This window comes from Anopheles stephensi, chromosome 3 (assembly GCF_013141755.1).
Source record: "Anopheles stephensi strain Indian chromosome 3, UCI_ANSTEP_V1.0, whole genome shotgun sequence".
NCBI classification, from domain to species: Eukaryota; Metazoa; Arthropoda; class Insecta; order Diptera; family Culicidae; genus Anopheles; species Anopheles stephensi.
Window position 1 is genome coordinate 40,244,663 of NC_050203.1, and position 17,069 is coordinate 40,261,731.

Here is a 17,069-nt window from a genome sequence, read left to right on the forward strand (position 1 = left end):
TGATATGTACTTAAACCGAGTTTTTGCTTTTCACATTTTCCTTCTTTTGTTTTTTTTTTCCTTTACTATTTTCTTAGATCCTAATTTAGCTAGAAAACAGTTTGTTTGTTTTATTTTTTTTTTACCAGTAGCAGCCACAATATTATCCCTTTTTCTAATTGATGTTTTTCTTTTTTTCTTTTATTTTCCTGTACGTTTTCTTGTGTTTTGTGATGTTGTTTTGTCCCATGTATGTGTGTGTGCGTGTGTTTGTTTGTTTTGTAATAAATGTTATTGTGTTGTGGGTGTTACGTTTGCCGCCTGTTGCGCACTCGCTATTCCTGCCTTTTGGAATGGTGGCATGCGCCACCCGTCTGTGTGCCTTGCCCTTCTTCTTCCTCCTGTGTGTTCGTGTGTGGCTGGAATGCTTACTTGCGTGTATCGCCAACGACGCCTGCCCAAAAACGAACGATGGATGTGCGTGTCGTGTGCAGCGGAAGATTTAAGCATCACAAAGCTAGGTGGCTTGACCTGGGATCAGCTGGACGCGCGCCTGTCCGGAGCGCTACTGACGGCGGCCGGCGGTGCAATGCCGCTCGTGACGACACTGCGCGAAGGTCACCATCCGCTGATCTTTCCCCGCGATCACTCGGTCAGCCCGGTGAACGTGAAATGCACCTCCTCCGCATCGTCCTCCTCCTCGTCCGGCGGCGGTACGGGCGTCAGCAATAACGGTAGCAATAGTGGCATTAACCTGCTGAACAACAACAACAACACCACGAGCAACAACAACAACAACAACAACAACCATCATCGAAGCGGCGGCGGAAGCATCGGCGAAAGCGTCGGCAACAGCAGCAGCAACAACAGCCTGATGAACGTGTCCTCGCTGCACTGTGGCGAGCTGTCCGGGTGCGGGTTCGCCTGCCCGGACTGTGGCCGAACGTACAAGCTCAAGTCGTCGTTGCGCAACCACCAGAAGTGGGAGTGCGGCAAGGAGCCACAGTTCCAGTGTCCTTACTGTGTGTACCGGGCGAAGCAGAAGATGCACATCGGCCGGCACATGGAGCGGATGCACAAGGAGCGCTACTTCAAGATGGAGGGCGACAAGGTGATAGCGCTGGAGGATCCGGCCAGCTTGGCGTTGGATCTCAATCAAACGGTTTGAGGGTGCCGACGCGGGACGAATCCAGCAGCAGCCTCAGCCACAGCATCCAGCAGGAGGAGGAACATGTCGCCTGGGAACGTGCGACATGCAAGGTAGGAAAGCTACCGGCACAACCATTAAACTATAAGGGACAGAGTTATTGCAAGCATAATATGCCGTGTGCGGGGAAAGAGGAGGGCACGGTAACAGTGAAACGTAATGCCATTAACATGTTTTTTTGTTTATTTTGATTCAGCAGGAAATCGCGCACATACACACATTAATAATTAGCAGGGAAAGTGGAAAGATAGAGAGAAAGAGAGAGAGTATCAGGGACAGCCCGGGATACACGATTGATAGTCGAGTGCGAAGCGAAAGCCATACAAACTTTTTTTTTTCCCCAACAAAACACGTTTATTATTCAATTTATACCGATAGAGAAGACCGAAAGCGGGGAAGTATATAGTAGATATGTGTGTAGTAGTGTAACGACTTTGAACGAATCGTCGATAAACGGATTCTCTCGGATGGTTTAACAAATAGCGCTTGTTCGCGGAGACGCGGTTGCTAGGCGATATTATTTTGCTATCATTGCCATTTGAGGAATGAGGAGGAAGAAGCAGAAGAAAAAAAATCTACAAAAAACACACACACACACAAAACATTCAAATAGGATCTAAGGTAACTGTCGACGGCCATTCCTAGGTATGCGGTACAAGCCTTCGTTACTACATCGTGCAACAAAGGATGAACAGCAGTACTCATGAAAAAGACATTTCCTACATCCATTACCGCTTGTTGTTCTCCGTGAGCAGCAGCATCCACACTAATGCTGCTGAAACACATAAGCTTGTGTTTTGCTTGCATGATTGGTGTGATGATCCATCCACCACTACTACTGCGTCTTGCTCAAAGTGCACCACTTTCTCTGAAACACATTACCGTGGGCGTGTGTGTGTGTTTGATCAGTCTTCCACATGGGTGCGAACACTTGGGGGCAAGCTCGCTGTGAGGTGTGCACCAATACAAGAATAACACATGCTAGCTAGTTTCGTAAGCGGGGACAGTAAGGTAGCGACAAACGAAGGACTTTCTATCATACAGTAATGATCGTGTACGGGTTAAGTAATTGTAATGCAGTAGTTGTGTATAATGTTTACCTTGTTATCACTGTAAAGAATTCTAATCTGTGTCAAAAACTAAATCATTCCATATGAAAGCAATTTGATTGAACGAGAGAGAGATGGAGAGAGGCAGGGAGAGAGAGAACAGCAAACACACAAACCTTGTTGAACACTCATTGTGATTGGCACAACGAACTTTTTGATCGATAAATCGATCGTGCGTGATCGATGAAGCATTTGCGCTGTTGTAAAAGCCGCGTAAATTTGTGTTTTTTTTTATATGTAGCTGTTTTGCTGGCTGTAACACAGCAAAGCCAGCTTAACTCGGTTTAGGTTAATGGAGCGTCGTGCATTGGAAAGACAACAGACATTCAAAAAAGACAGTAAATGTAGGCACAAAAAAAAAACAGCAGCAAGGGCCAGGAAGTTTCTAAAACTTTGGTACACCGTTTTCACACAACAATACATTCCCTTTTTTTTTGGTACATAGCGCCACATCAAGTTCAAATGCCATGCAAAAGAAAACAAAAAGACATTCGAGTTAAATGGAAACTACGAGCGGGATTAGATCCGGTTGTTACTCACGGTCTCGTTGCTGAGCCCTCAAACTTTACCCTTGTCGGTCAGACAGAAAGGCAGACAGACCCCATAATTGTTGCATGTGTGTGCGTTTTTTTTTATCAGTATTTAGTGTACTCCATGTAGATAATTTGAACATACTATTACTTATAGTTGCATATTACAAGCACGTTTAAAATCCGTTGTTTAAAAACCAATCCATCTACGAAGAACAGCAGGTTCGACCAGCATTGGATACTGACCGAGAAGCGATGCATTTACGAGGACCGTTTATGAGTATGATGGTCCGCGATAATGGTAATGAGTGTGGTTTGGCGAGCATTTATTAGTAGAGACACGGGTCGCGCTGTTGTTTTACCATTCCAACCATCAGCGAGCATACAAATTAAAGCCTACAACGCGATTTGGTTGTAGTTAGGTGCCTGTGCGCCTGTAATAATACCAGCGTTGTTCAGTTGATATCGTAAAAGTATTCATTCATTTTGTACCCCGTGTACAATGGATGAATGGATGCTTTTACAATATCAACTGACATGCTTCAAATGGATTTTATTGATTCGAACGGGTGTTGACACCCATACAAACCATACAAACAGCTTACAACACTAGTTCAGATAGCGATCATCCGCCGCTGGCCTAGGTTTACGATAAAAAGTGAGGCGGGAAAGAAGCTTTGTTAAAAATTGTTACCGTTTTACATACTCTTTTAGTGTTTACATACTTTTGTTTTTTTTTTATTGGTTCTTTTCTCTCCTTCGTTTCGGTACGCTAGAGACGCGCAAATTTTGCAAACCACAAACAAACAAACACAGGGCGAGGGAATTTAGAAGTTACGAACAATTTAATTTATAGTGTGCCGATACGCCGTGGGCTTTTGTTTTGTTTAAGCGAAGAAAGAAAACAACGTTTTACCTCAGTAACTAACGTAAGGGTACGGAGTGTTGTAGGTTTATTATCCATCGTTCGTTCTTCTTTTTTTTTGTATACCTTTCCATCAAAACTTTACTACCTTCCGCCGATGATAGATCACTCTGTGGCTTATTAGAGTGGCCACGTACGGTTTTTTTTATTCTGATGCATTTCCATATTCGCTTACTATCGAGAGATGATGATTTACAAGTAACAAAATACTTTAAAGCAAATTAGTAACAATTTAGGAAAAAATGTGTTGAAGATTTTGAAAATCAAAAAAGACATTCGAGAAAACATGCAAACGCAAAAGTAGATAAAGAAAGTAAGAACAAAAGTAAGAGTGTGTTTAACATAAGAGAGAGAGAGAGAGAGTGTGTGAGAGAGAGAGATAGAAGCAGAGAACGAGAGAAGAACAATCATCTTTGTTTTGTGTAAGCCTTATGTATACAGATGTTTCCTACCATATGTGCCTTTCTTTTATTCGTTATTTGCATTGAATAGGTTTTATTTTATTTTTTTTTTTATTAGATAATATTAACACGGTTAGTTCTGGATGAGGGTAAAAAAGGGTAAAAATAACCTCCTTGCGACAATGCACTGTGCATCGTGTGCCACACACAGGAGGATAACCAGAGAGAGGTCGTGTTGTGCAGATTGGGTTCAGAAAGGGGGGGGGGGGGGGGCAAAAAACAGGACCACAAAACCTAGTAAGGAGGAGATTCAAAGGTACCGTTAATGAGATTCCACAGACGCACAAACACAATCACACACACACGAGAAGAAGTCGTGTTCGGGAGGTCGGTGAGACGAATGATAAGGAACGAAAAATGATATGTTTGCCATGATATATGTATAGTTGTGTAAATGTGTGTAGCACAGCAGCGCGCTGGTTCAATTTTGTTTCTGTTGGTGTTTTTTTTCTCCCCTCCAATTCATGTCCGTTTTTACATACGGCCACAGCATTCCCGGGTTGCCAGACAGACAGACGGCGTTCTCAGCAGCGCTTTTTTCACTCTAAACTTTGATGGTGTTCAAATTTTCTTATTCCAGCATTGCTGTTGCACACTTACACAATTACCTCTCCGCCAATAATTCATCACTCAGTGAAATCGAAATAATATATCTATAGTATTAAGCAGTAACGAGAGCAGTAAAACAAAAAAAAAAAACCCGCCGCTCAACACAAGTGGTGGAATAAGGAGGAGCGGGGCGATCGTTGATATGATGTTACGTAGTGTTAAGTATTTTTAAGCTTTTTTTATCTATCTATCGGTACAGTAACAGGTAACCCTCGAAGGGAGAAAGATGATGTAGTATGGGTGGTTGGGGAAGCGATTGTTAGCTAGTTGAAATATACCAGTTCAAAGTGAACATCAGTTTCAACTTGATCCTCCTCGATCATCAACCCCCCCAGCGTGTCGGTCAGTCGTGGAGTTCGGCACTAGCTGCGATTCCACGGTGGGACGCCTATCGTCGCATCTCTTTTTTGTTAAATAGGAATGCTTCGAGCAATCGGAAACGGAAGACAGATCAACGAGAATGCACAAAGAGCGCGAGAGAGAGAGAGAGAGAGAGAGAGAGAGAGAGAGAACGGTTGTATGCCATACATAATTATTTGTTTTATGTAAATAGAGTTCGCTGTTTGCTGCTGTAGCTGCTGGTTCACAGAAAATTGAACCTTTTTTACACACTAGGACGATGAGCAACCAGGATCCGATGAGATCGCAAGCAACGATCGCGACAAGTGCTAGTAGCAAGTCACAAAAACCGACAACAACAAATCGCCCATAAGAAGAATTGTTTCACTGATTTGCACATCATTTTAGTCATGCAGGGAGGGAATGCAGGCCAAACCATCTCAGGCAGAACAAAGTAGGGAAAGTAAGGGTGATGGCGCTAGTGTTGTTAAAAAGTTGGCAGGCACTACCCGCGAGCGGCTTTATATGTTGACTACCATTTGATGTGGTAGTGTTTTGTTGGTCCGTTTACCGTTCTTTGGATCGTTTTGCGCTAAAGATGTGGTGAAATTGTGATAATGAAAAGTAAAAATCCGTTATTGGTTCTTGGTTTATAGCTCCAGCCCCCCCACCACCACATGACCACCGATGATTGGGTGTTCTGTTGCAATTTGTCTTCTCACCACAATCGATACCCTACAAAATTGAACTTCCTTTTTCTTCCATTTTTGTTTCAAAATTTACCTCCTAAGCTCAGGCTTTTCTCCATTTGGCTAGCGGGCCCCTTTCCCTCGGAGCAAGTGCACATTTCTATTTTCTAATACAGCAGCCAGCAGAACAATGCTGCGCCACAAATGGAAGACAGATATTTAATCGCCCACCACCGCCTCAGACACAAACATACACATCCCCCATACAAGTAACATAATTCTTAAGCGATTCCTGATGTAAAGAAGCAATATTCATGCCCCTGTCGTATCAGGCGGCAGAAGAAGAAAGATGATGATATGGTGCCTACTTTCCATATAGTTTCCCCTTCTTTTCTCTAGTTCGTTACTCGCGCGAGTAATGGTTATCTGTTTTTTAACTCTTATATGTACTAATGTTTCATCGTTTTAGGAACGTATTCTGAATACTCATTAATTTTATCTTGAAAACACAGTCGCGTAGGTCGGTCGGTCGGTCGAGGCATGAACAATTGAGCAATGATGAAACACGGGCAGAGAGAGAGAGAGAGAGAGAGAGAGAGGGTGTAGCGATCGTCGATCGAAAAGCGCAAGTTTGATTCTTCATCACACATATTTACCTACACCTCCCAACAACCATCCAGGATCGATAGGATTAAAAACACGACAAACCACACACACACATCAAACAGCTTCCAAGCAGGCCTGTTAAGAAAGAGCGAGAGTGTGTAGAGAGCCCTTTCACAACATATCATTCCATCACAAACGAAACGAAAAAGGCGCCGATTCTTTTTCTTTTATAAAAGCATACAACGATTACGTACGAAGAGCGTAAACATAGCCATAGTAGTTAAAGTAAAAGCAACAGTGAAAAACATACAAAAAAAAACACGTAATCGGGTCGGATCGTTGAAAGCAACCGATCGGTGTGGGTGTGAGCCACACGGTCGCATGTTTTTTTTTTATATTAATTGTAATACATCATTACCATTTTTTAAACGTAAGTTGTTTTATGCATTATAAAGATATAAAAAGTAAAATAAAAGCAAAAACATTCGATTGTGATGTATAAATGTCATATGATTAAGTGCTACTTACCCCCACTATCGTTACAGGTGAGAGCCCAGCCCGGCTTGGGAAAGAAAGTTGTTGAGTCTTCAGACTTGTGACGTGAGAAAAGGCATTCTATCATACGGCGACACAGACACAAGACAGACAATACGAAGACGAATACAAGCCGAAAGACTTCCTTCCTATTTCCCTATTTCCCCCTCAAGAAGAAGCTCCCAATCATCAACTCCCCTATTTCAAAAAAATGGAGAAGAGGGACCGCACCGTTCTTAATTCCCTTTATTAACATATTTCTTTTCTCTCTTTTCAGGTACGGAAGCGGAGCGGCTGAATATCGGCATAAGGCCAGCCAGAGTTGAAGATTGACGATGATTCCCTGCCGGTGAATGATTGGTTGAATTGAAATGCGTGTGTGTGTGTGTGGTGGCAAAGTATCTCGTTATCTCGTTCAGTGGTCAGTCATATGAGGATAACAGCAGCAGCAACTTGCGAACAGGAAACAACTGGGTGATCTCTGGATTCGAAGGAGTGTCCCTAGCAATCGTGTTCCATTCTGTTGTGATTATTCCTCGTACTTGACTGGCCAGATTGATGAGCGCTTGCCATGCCCACAGCATTACACCAACCATTCAGTCTTCGTTCCCGGGAGAACGCCGAAGCCGTTGTTGGTTGTTCTCTGCGTCCTAATTCGTTTTAAAGGTAAACGGAACATATATCTCCCTGTACACACTGGAGTTACGGAGCTGGGGTAATGAATTTTAACACAAGGCTGGCACTCCACCATGAATCATTAACGCAACAACTCAACTATTCTACTAGCAAGTGGTGGTGTATCTACGCTCTCTCCTCCCTCCTCTATAGGTGGCTGAAATTAACACACGTCCAGTAGAATTTGCTGCTCTGCCGGCGAAAAGATGCTAACAAATTAGTAGACTAAAAACAAACCAAACGATCGTACAGGTTCCACCACTTTTGTTGCTGTTGGATCGATCGGCCAAGGCACCTGGGAACTAACGGCGGAACGAATCTGTTTGTACTAACACCAAACCCCCCTGGAATGAATGTGTGTGTGTGTGTGTGTAGAAAAACAAAACAAAAAACAGCAACGGAAATTGTTTAAAATTATTTGTAATACACTAATAACACAATTAAAACCCAGAGAGAGAAAACAAAAACAAAACAACAACAGTATCAAGATTTGAACTGCAAGTCGCCAGACTTGACGCAGGACGACTACATTGAATAAACATGATATGCAGTTGCGCGTTGCGTACGTGTCTCTCTTTCAGTTGCTTTCTTCAAGTCTGCCCGCATATTGCGCCAACACATCACAGCATATTTGGGTCCAGTAAAGCGCATTAAGCGGTTTTTCATCTATTTGTTTCATGTTTGCACATCTTTTATGTTTTACTATGTGTGTGTGTGTGTGTGTTTGTTTGTTTATTTGTTTTTACTACACCCAACTGTTCACAACAATTTACATTTTGCGTGTTGTCATTAATAACTTGTTTTTGTTGTTTTGCATATGATCAAGTGTTATAGTAAAATGTGTTTTTTTTGTTGTTGGTAAAATTATTCACAACACCATGTGGTGTGTAACCCAACCCCCATCCCTTCGCATTAGCTTTTGTTTTGACTGTCTTTTGTGCAGAGCGTAGTAATGATAAGTGAATGCGAACTAATCGTAAACTAAATAGTAGCAAGTTCTTTCCTACATCTTAGCATTTATTGGCACACTAACGGTAACTAACCATAACCTTTTCTCTCTTTCTCTTTCTCTCTCTCTCTCTTTCTATTGCTCTACCGAACCCGGTGTTTATTACGCCGGTGGACAAATCTTCGAATTTGTATGAATCCTAACATTAACCGCGAATGGCGCGTATCGTAAATGTGTGTGTGTGTGTGGACACGACGACGAACTACAACCAAAATTTAAATAACCACAACTAATTGCTATTGGTAAAACACAAATTACGCGCGGACACGCACACAAAACACAACACACACGCTAACTAACAACCAAATCAACTAATCCGTATGAAAATGGTTAATGATCGATGATGCTACCTACGAAACTAAAACATGCTGCGCCTCGCTCGGGCTCACCGCAAAATTTGACTCCCTACTAATCACTCCCAGAAGACCCAGAGGACAGTAGCTCGCTTGGTGGTGGCATTACCAAAATCAAGCTGGAAAACTTCTGGCACGACAATGATCTGATTGCGTTTGCCGAACCGGTGCCCAACCATACGGCGACGGCAACGGGCACGATCGTGTCGCAGGCAAAGCTGCAACGAAACGTTAGCACGAACGCCACCACCATCCCGGCCTGGCGCTGCAAGACATCCAAATCCACCTCGAAAATAGCGCTCGCGCCCATGGTCACCACGGTCGGTCGCATGATGGTGGCCAAGAAGTCGTCTCCGTCGGGCGGCAGCGGTGGCGGTGGTGGTGCCGCCAGCATGGTAGCCATCATGAAGCCGCTCAAAACGACCGGAAACGGTAACGTGATCCTCACGTCCGCTGGCTCGCTCGTCGCGACGACGATGACGACGGGTGGTGGTGGTGGTTCGGGCGGTGGTGGCGCTAGCAGCAACGGGAGCAGTGCCGGCAGCGCCAGCTCGATCGTCGTGAGCCGCAAGGAGGAGAAGATCATGTTCCAGCACGAGAACGATGCGAAGCCGTGGAAGTGCAAGAGCTGTGGCCGCAACTACAAGTGGAAAAACAGCCTCAAGTGTCACATCAAGAACGAGTGCGGCGTGCCGCCCAAGTACTTCTGCGAGCGCATGTGCGGCTACAAGACGCACATACACAGCAACCTGAAGCGCCATCTGAATTCCAAGTTCTGCAAGCCCAACTGAGAGCTGGTGCTGGCGGCGGCCGCGACGACGACGTCGGCCACTGCAGCGGCACGGTCCGGTGCCGTCGCTGTCGTTGCCGCCACCTCGTCGTCTACGTCGACGTCCACCACCGCGTCCTCTGGCCGCTCGTTCGCTCCCGCTTCCTCCCGCACCTTCATCAGTACCGGGGCGGGTACTGCCAGCGAGGTTACTACTACGCTTGCCTCCTCACTCGCGATGGCTTCCTCTTCCGGTGCTCGAACCGCTATCCTTGTCGCTCCCGCCGCCATCACGGAGGTGGAGGTTGAAACGGAAGACCACGATGGTGATGCATCGTCGGCGCAGCAACCGCGGACACGATTGTCCCGCCGGCGCATACGGCGTGTGGTGGCGGGCACGGGCATCGGAGGGGGCCAACGTGCACACATAATTTACTATTAAGCGATTGACGCAATTCCTGTCGCTTGAATTGCACACACACACACACACAAACATTCTAAAAGACCAGCTATTACAAAAAGAAAAACGGTCTGCGTTGAAAGGGCGAGCTGTGTGCGTTCTCTCTCGATGCTACACGATCGTAAGTGTTTATCTAAACCAAAACCCAGCCCAGCCCAGCACCACAACCCAACAAACCGCACGAAAGGGTTTAAATTTTCCGTGTTATAAACCACAACTTGTTTAGCATCTTTTAACTGATTTTAAAAAGCTCCACACAATGACACAAGAGCGATGCCACAGAGCAGCCAGAGAGCGAGAGAGGACAAAAGGGGGGCAGACGAGACACGGTTTGATTAGCGATTATTTAAATATGTTTAATTTAGCTCAATATTTCCATCCTATTTATTGTACTGACTAATATTTGTAAACGCAGCAAGGGTTTGAAGTGTTTTACTTTTTTTTCTAAATTAAATAATATATTTACGGGCGCGAAGAAAGAGCAAGAAGGGAAAGAGGTGGTTGACACAAGCGCACAGCAGGGGGAACCAGGCGCGCGCTGCCTTGTTGTGCGTGTCTGGCCATTGATTGAGGAGGGTTGCTTATTTATTTTTCCCGGTCTACACATTTCCACAAAAATTGCTCAATCCGATCGAATTGGATTTGGCTTTTGGTTTTTTTTTTTATTCGCATGGGACTGGGACTTATTTAATTTTACTCCAAATAGTATTTCAATTACACGGTGGGGAAAACGGAAACAAATGCAGCGATTTCCTTACTTGTGCAGGCGTACGTAAGTAACGTAATTTTATGTTGAACGGCGACGGTTAAGGCCCGCAAAACTTTTCTAGATTAATAAGACGCAAGGGGGCGGTGGGAAGTGTATGGGGGGGTCACGGGGAATCCGTGCTAAGACTGCGCCTAGCACTCTCGCAGTAGTAGTAGCTGGTGTGCGGATGTCAGGATGTGCAATTAGTAGCCCGTTTCGTGAAAATTTAAATGAATGTTGAACGTTGCCGACGAGAACGGTGTTTGCCATAAACTCTCGAAGACTTGCTTTGCAGGAGGAGGTGAAGAAGAAGAAGAAAAGGAAAAAAACATTCCATACAAAGAAAAAACCAAAAGAGGAGGAGGAGGAGGAAGGACCTTTTCCCAGTGTCCAGATAGTGCCATACTCTGGGTGTGCGTGTGACTGTAGTCAGAAACAGAAATGGAAAGTCTCTAATATATGTACGTACGGTACCCCCGTTAATAAAGGGAGGGTTACGTTTGTTTGCTATAATCGGAACAAGGTTGCTAACGACAAATGCTACAAACAGTTTCATTAACTTATCTAGTCGGATGTACTTAACTATTTAATTAGATTTTTTTTGTTTGTTTGTTCTGTATAAACGATAAGCCGTTTTTTAACAACAATCGCATTAAGTTATGTATTCTTCTTCGCGCCCAGTTATTATTTTTTTAAACTTTTGTTGAACCTTACTATTGTACCGTACCTATATAGAAGAAAAGAAAGCAAAGAAGAAACAAAAAAAAAAACAACACGAACATTCCCGCTTTTTGATCCACATGTGGGGCACATTCCGGTGTTAAGTGTGTAAATATCTGCAAACACACACACACACACACACACACAAAGTTCCAACTTTATTCCATTTGGCCCCTCCCGCATATGAAGAAGGTGGTGACATACAATGTATTATAGTGCGTAAGAGTGTGGGATAGCAAGGGGATGCAGCACACCCCAACACGCGTGAGCCGTTTAACACACAGCCTCTGTTGAGGACCAAACATATGGACATGGATCGCGCGCCGATGGGCAGAGGGAGGAAAATGATTGCATAGAACAAATGGTATAGAGGAAAGTAGATAATTACGGTCACGTCAATATTCCTTTTCGCAACACTCAAACAGACAGACACACACACACACACACACGGTTTAAAATATGAAGGATAGCGATTATTGTTTGAAGAAAAAAAAATAGGGCAAGACAAGGTTACATTTCAGCTATAAATGATGAGCATTATTTTATGAACTATTGAACATAACAATAACAATATAAGGGGCCGTGTGTAGTAGTCATCAGCATCGGACAAACCGGACAAGACGAGAAGCTTACGGGAGATATCAATAACGTTCCACAGCAATGGAAAGCATTCCGTACACTTGTACATCACACAAGCACAACATACACACAAACACACACACACACACAAAACAAAGCAAGGTAATATTAAATGGTTAAACTCTACACACTTGTATTTGTAATAAGATCTATTTATCAGCTGCCTGCCTGATGGAGGCAACAGAACAAAAAAAATGATTGCGGGTGGGGTGGAGTGAGCAATAGCAATGGCATTGTAGTGTGTACAACAAGCAGCAAACAAACAAAGAAGAAGAAGAAGAAGAAGCCATGTTCAGTTTGGCTAAAGTTAAAGAACAAACACATAGAACTGATATATAGGACGGTAACTGTGTGCTGCGGTGCAGATGATGATATAGAAAACCAATAAAGTAAAGCACAGTGCAGTGTTTGCATTTCATTTTGCGCAAATAAGCAACTGTCTTGTATGATCAAAGGGAGGGGGCTATGATATTACTAACAAACTGGGAAAGTGGCGGACGGACGGACGGTGATCGTATGGTAAAACTGTGTGTTATGAACGAAAACAGTGTTGTAGTGTAGTGTGGTGATACAAACTAACATCTATCTTTGCCTACCATTATTATAATTTTATTAACATATTTCATTTTCCTTTTTAGGGTAACGCGAGGGCCGCCGGAACACTGGATCGTACAGGCTGCTGGTGGAACGCTGGATTTTTATTTGTTTCAATATATTTAACAACGCATGCTGTTACCCGTTTGGATAGATGCTAAAGAAATCAGTGCGCAGGCAGAGAAGTGACGAGGGAGTGCAATCAATCTGAATGAAGTCGATAAAGAGTGCCAGTGTCGTTGTATCGGTTGTAGTATTCCACAATAAAAATGCATCTGCCCCTGTTTTGTTCTTATTTTATACTATCGAGATCCCTTCCCCCCCGCCCCTCCCCCGGTACACACTAGTGATGTGCAAATTGAGTCAGAATGAGTGAGTGAGTTAAATCTTAGCAATGATGATCACTTGTGATTTAATTCTCCGTGCAGACTAACTACTCCATCACTCACTGCGCTTTAACTCGTTCATGAGTTAAATGACTCATTGGTGAATCACTCACCACGTCTTAACTCACTCATTCACCAACTCATTAACTCACCTAGTGAGTGAGTTAAAACATAGCGATTGAGAGTGGGTAGTCGTCGTCACGAAGAGTTAAATCATTCCTCGAGCTATTCCATTCACTCTGATTCAATTCGCGTTACTGAGTGGTAATTCCCAATCACTACGGTGCACACACACACACTTAATTTTTGCAATTACATAACAATAGCAAACAAACAAATAGTTTTAGAAATCAAAGTATAACAGAAAAAAGTGCAAAGAAACAGAAGGATAAAATGAAAAGTTCGATCCAAATTGTGTAAAAACATTTAAACAATCAAAAAATCAAACTATTAAAGGTAGTAGGAGCTTCCATGTGAAGAAAGCTGACATGCTTGTTACGGCTAGGGTTTATCAACAGAACAATGTTTTGGGATACGGTTGAACAACTTGACCGCGACAGAAGAGATGGTGAACGACAAGAATGCGAATGGGGAGGGGAGGGGGTGTGTGTGTGAAATATTCCATTTCGCTTATCTACCTTATCCTTTAGCTTTATGGGGATCGCTCACCATTGCAACCGGAAAAAAGCTAATGCTCAAACGATGATGATAACCTTAGAAAATGTTGCCAACAACTCGAAAAACCATTCCATTCCAACCCCACCCTTCTCTGCTGCTATCCATTGTTTAAATCACAATCAAACGCACCCACAAACACACACACACTCACATATGTTTCTATCTTTTGTGTTTATCTCTCTTTCGTGATCTCCCTATGCAAATCATACATTGTACTGCTGCTGCTGCTGCTCTCTCTCTCTCTCTCTCACACACACTCTTTAATGCAATTATTGGTGGTGGCGCAAAGATGTGGTTTTACAACTATCAATAACTATCGATAACTGTTTTTTGTTTTTGTCTTTCAAGTTCATCAATGTACTTACCGATAAGTTTTGTTTATGTGTTTTCCTACCCTTTTAAAACATTTCAGTTAAGTGTTTTTTTGTTGTTGTTATCTCCTTCGTTGCTCAGCTATAAATGTATTTTTGTTTTATGTTTTATATATGTGTTTGTATGTGTCTGTATCTGTGTGTGTGTGTGTGCGCGCGCGCGCCCGTGTGTGTGTTTGTGGCGAAGGGTGTTCAAGAGGCAGGGCCGGGACGGGTGCTGTAAGGTGGTCGCGACGAAAGCGCTTTGGAAATCGGCTTTTCACACGACACTGCGTGGATAGATAAGAAAGCATCTCCTAGCGATCGATTATTGGAGCGTGTCGTGCACTACTATTATCGTGGCATTGTGTTTAACAAGTTTGTTCATTAATTTGCTATACAGCTAGCTCGTCGCACCCCAGTTGCCAACCGAGGAGCAACTCTTGATCTGCACACGGAGGGCGTATAGATGCACACGTTTAGTTGATAACTAAAGCCCTAACTGTAACCGTAGCCATAAAAAGGACGCTCAGACAAAAAGGACCCTCCGGAAGAATTTGTAGCAAAATTTGGACAAAACTACGGACTCTCAAGATCCGCACCCTCAAGATTAGGCCAAAAATGCCGTGTGCATATGTACCTCTGTTATGTGTGCTTATCTGTTCGTTTTCTTTCCTTTTTTTTTTTTTGGCTAATCACATGTATCCATAAAAGATAAAAGGCTGTAAGCTTCAGGAAACTTCATTATAACCCTATCAAAGATGCTGATCAAATGATCTTCACGCACTGGTTGTACACGACGAAGAAGGATGGTTCGGTTTAGATCGTAATCTACTACTACTATGCTGCTTCTCTTCATACGGAAGCGGTGTTATGGATTAAACTACTAATATTTAACACAACAGTTCGACTTTGTTTCGAGATGCCACATACACACCGACATTAAAAAGGGTGAACATGAATTTGCTTTAGTTGTTGTGTGAACGGTTAAGCTCTGGCAAAAGGATCACGTGTGTCGGTGGATGATAGAAGCATTTACCTATAGAAGCCACCAGACATAGAGGAAGAGATAGATCGAATTTCAATCATTCGTTTATGATTACACACATACACACTAAACAAAACAAAAAAAGAACAGAACACACATCCAACTGCTCAACTATTAATTATTGTTTGTATTGCCAAACACATTGCCACTACCAACTGGGAAAGGGATAAACAAATGTTACACGACGCCGGTAGAAATGTTGAACCTAAACCATAACTCTACTTGTTCAGTTTCTGTACCCGTAGGTGAAGCGAGCGACACCGATGGAGGAGGAGGTACTGCACGAGCGCCAGTCGAAGCAGTCGACGATACCGTGAACGATCCCGGTAATGATGGAGGTGCCTCCGCCGCTGCTGTTGCTGCTGCTGTCGCCGCCACTGCCTTAGCCATCACCGCTAGTTCCGGCGGTGGTGGCAGTAGTAGTAACGTAAACATCAGCGGTGGTTCGATTAATAGTAGCAGTGGTAGTAGCGCCGTGCCACCAGGCAATAGTTACGATAGCAAAAGTGGGCCGATGCAGCCGACTGGTGGTGGTGGTGGTGGTGGTGGCGCTGGTGGCTGCAGCAACAGCAGTAGTGCGAGTAGTAGTAGCAACAGCAGCAGCAGCAGTAGCAGTAACAGCAGCTGCCACAGCGGCGTCACCACCGACAATAGCAATGCTGCAGCAGCGGCAATAGCGCTGGCGCTGAACCAGCAGCAGCCGGCGAACATAGCGGTTGGATCGTCGGCGGCGGCGGCTGCCGCTGCGGTGGTGGCCCTCGTTGGTGGACCGCTGATGGCCGAATACATCAAAGGCGATGTAGGTGTGACGTTTCCGCTCGCTGGTACACAACCTTCCCCACCATCACCGTTGGGTAGCGGTAGTAGTGTCAGCGCAGGTGGTGGTGGAGGTGGCGGCGGCGGCTGCGGCGGTGGAGAAGGACCTTCCCATAAGCAGCAACTAGTGGGATCGCTGAAGCTACAACAATCTCAAACCTCCCAACCATTGTCGATGCAGCATCAGCCACCACAACAGCAGCATCAGCAGCCCCAAACGGCACCGCTACCTTTACTGTCGCCGAAATCGCCCCCGATCGACGAGCAGCCGTGCGATCTGCGCATGCTAACGCCGGCCACCTACTTGCGCGAGTTCGCCAGCACCGTGAAGCCGGAATCGTTTGCGGCGGCCGCGGCGACCGCGATCAAGTTGGCCGCGTCGGCCAACACGGGCAGCGCGAGTACGGCGGCCGCATTGCCGATGCCCATGTTTAAGGGCATGACGACGCCGCCGCCGATGCCCCAACCACTGGCAGCAGTGCCTTCGCCGATCGTCGGCGGTACCTATTCCTGTACCCGGTGCGGCAACTCGTACGCCCGGCCGCACAGCCTCAACCGGCACATCCGATTCGAGTGTGGCGTCGAGCCAAAGTTCGAATGTCCGGTGTGCCACAAAAAGTCGAAGCACAAGCACAACCTTGTGCTGCACATGCGCACGCATCAGCATCGATGATTGAGGCGTTGTGATAAAGCGCGGATGCCCTTCATTCGGGTTTGAGTTTAGGTTGCAGAAGAATCTTCGATCAAGGATCACTTTTGTGCATGATCGCAACCGTTTTTTTTTCAGCACGATCGTTTCGAGCATGGGAGATAGTGAGACAGAGAGAGAGAGAGAG

General features: G+C 44.7%; 2 protein-coding genes across 2 annotated transcripts; both read left to right on the forward strand.

The window, feature by feature from the left end:
• The first annotated feature begins 7,428 nt into the window (after positions 1–7,428).
• Positions 7,429–12,793, forward strand: LOC118512007 (zinc finger protein 746-like). The gene is made up of 2 exons (XM_036055772.1): positions 7,429–7,654; positions 9,095–12,793. The coding sequence occupies exon 2, from the start codon at positions 9,334–9,336 to the stop codon at positions 9,814–9,816; it is 483 nt and encodes a 160-aa protein (XP_035911665.1). The 5' UTR covers positions 7,429–7,654; positions 9,095–9,333; the 3' UTR covers positions 9,817–12,793.
• LOC118509115 (Holliday junction resolvase MOC1, chloroplastic-like) lies at positions 10,033–16,906 on the forward strand. Its single transcript, XM_036049286.1, has 3 exons — positions 10,033–10,213; positions 15,663–15,962; positions 16,083–16,906. Exons 1-3 carry the CDS (start codon positions 10,033–10,035, stop codon positions 16,904–16,906), a joined length of 1,305 nt encoding a protein of 434 aa, XP_035905179.1.
• The last annotated feature ends 163 nt before the right edge of the window (positions 16,907–17,069 follow it).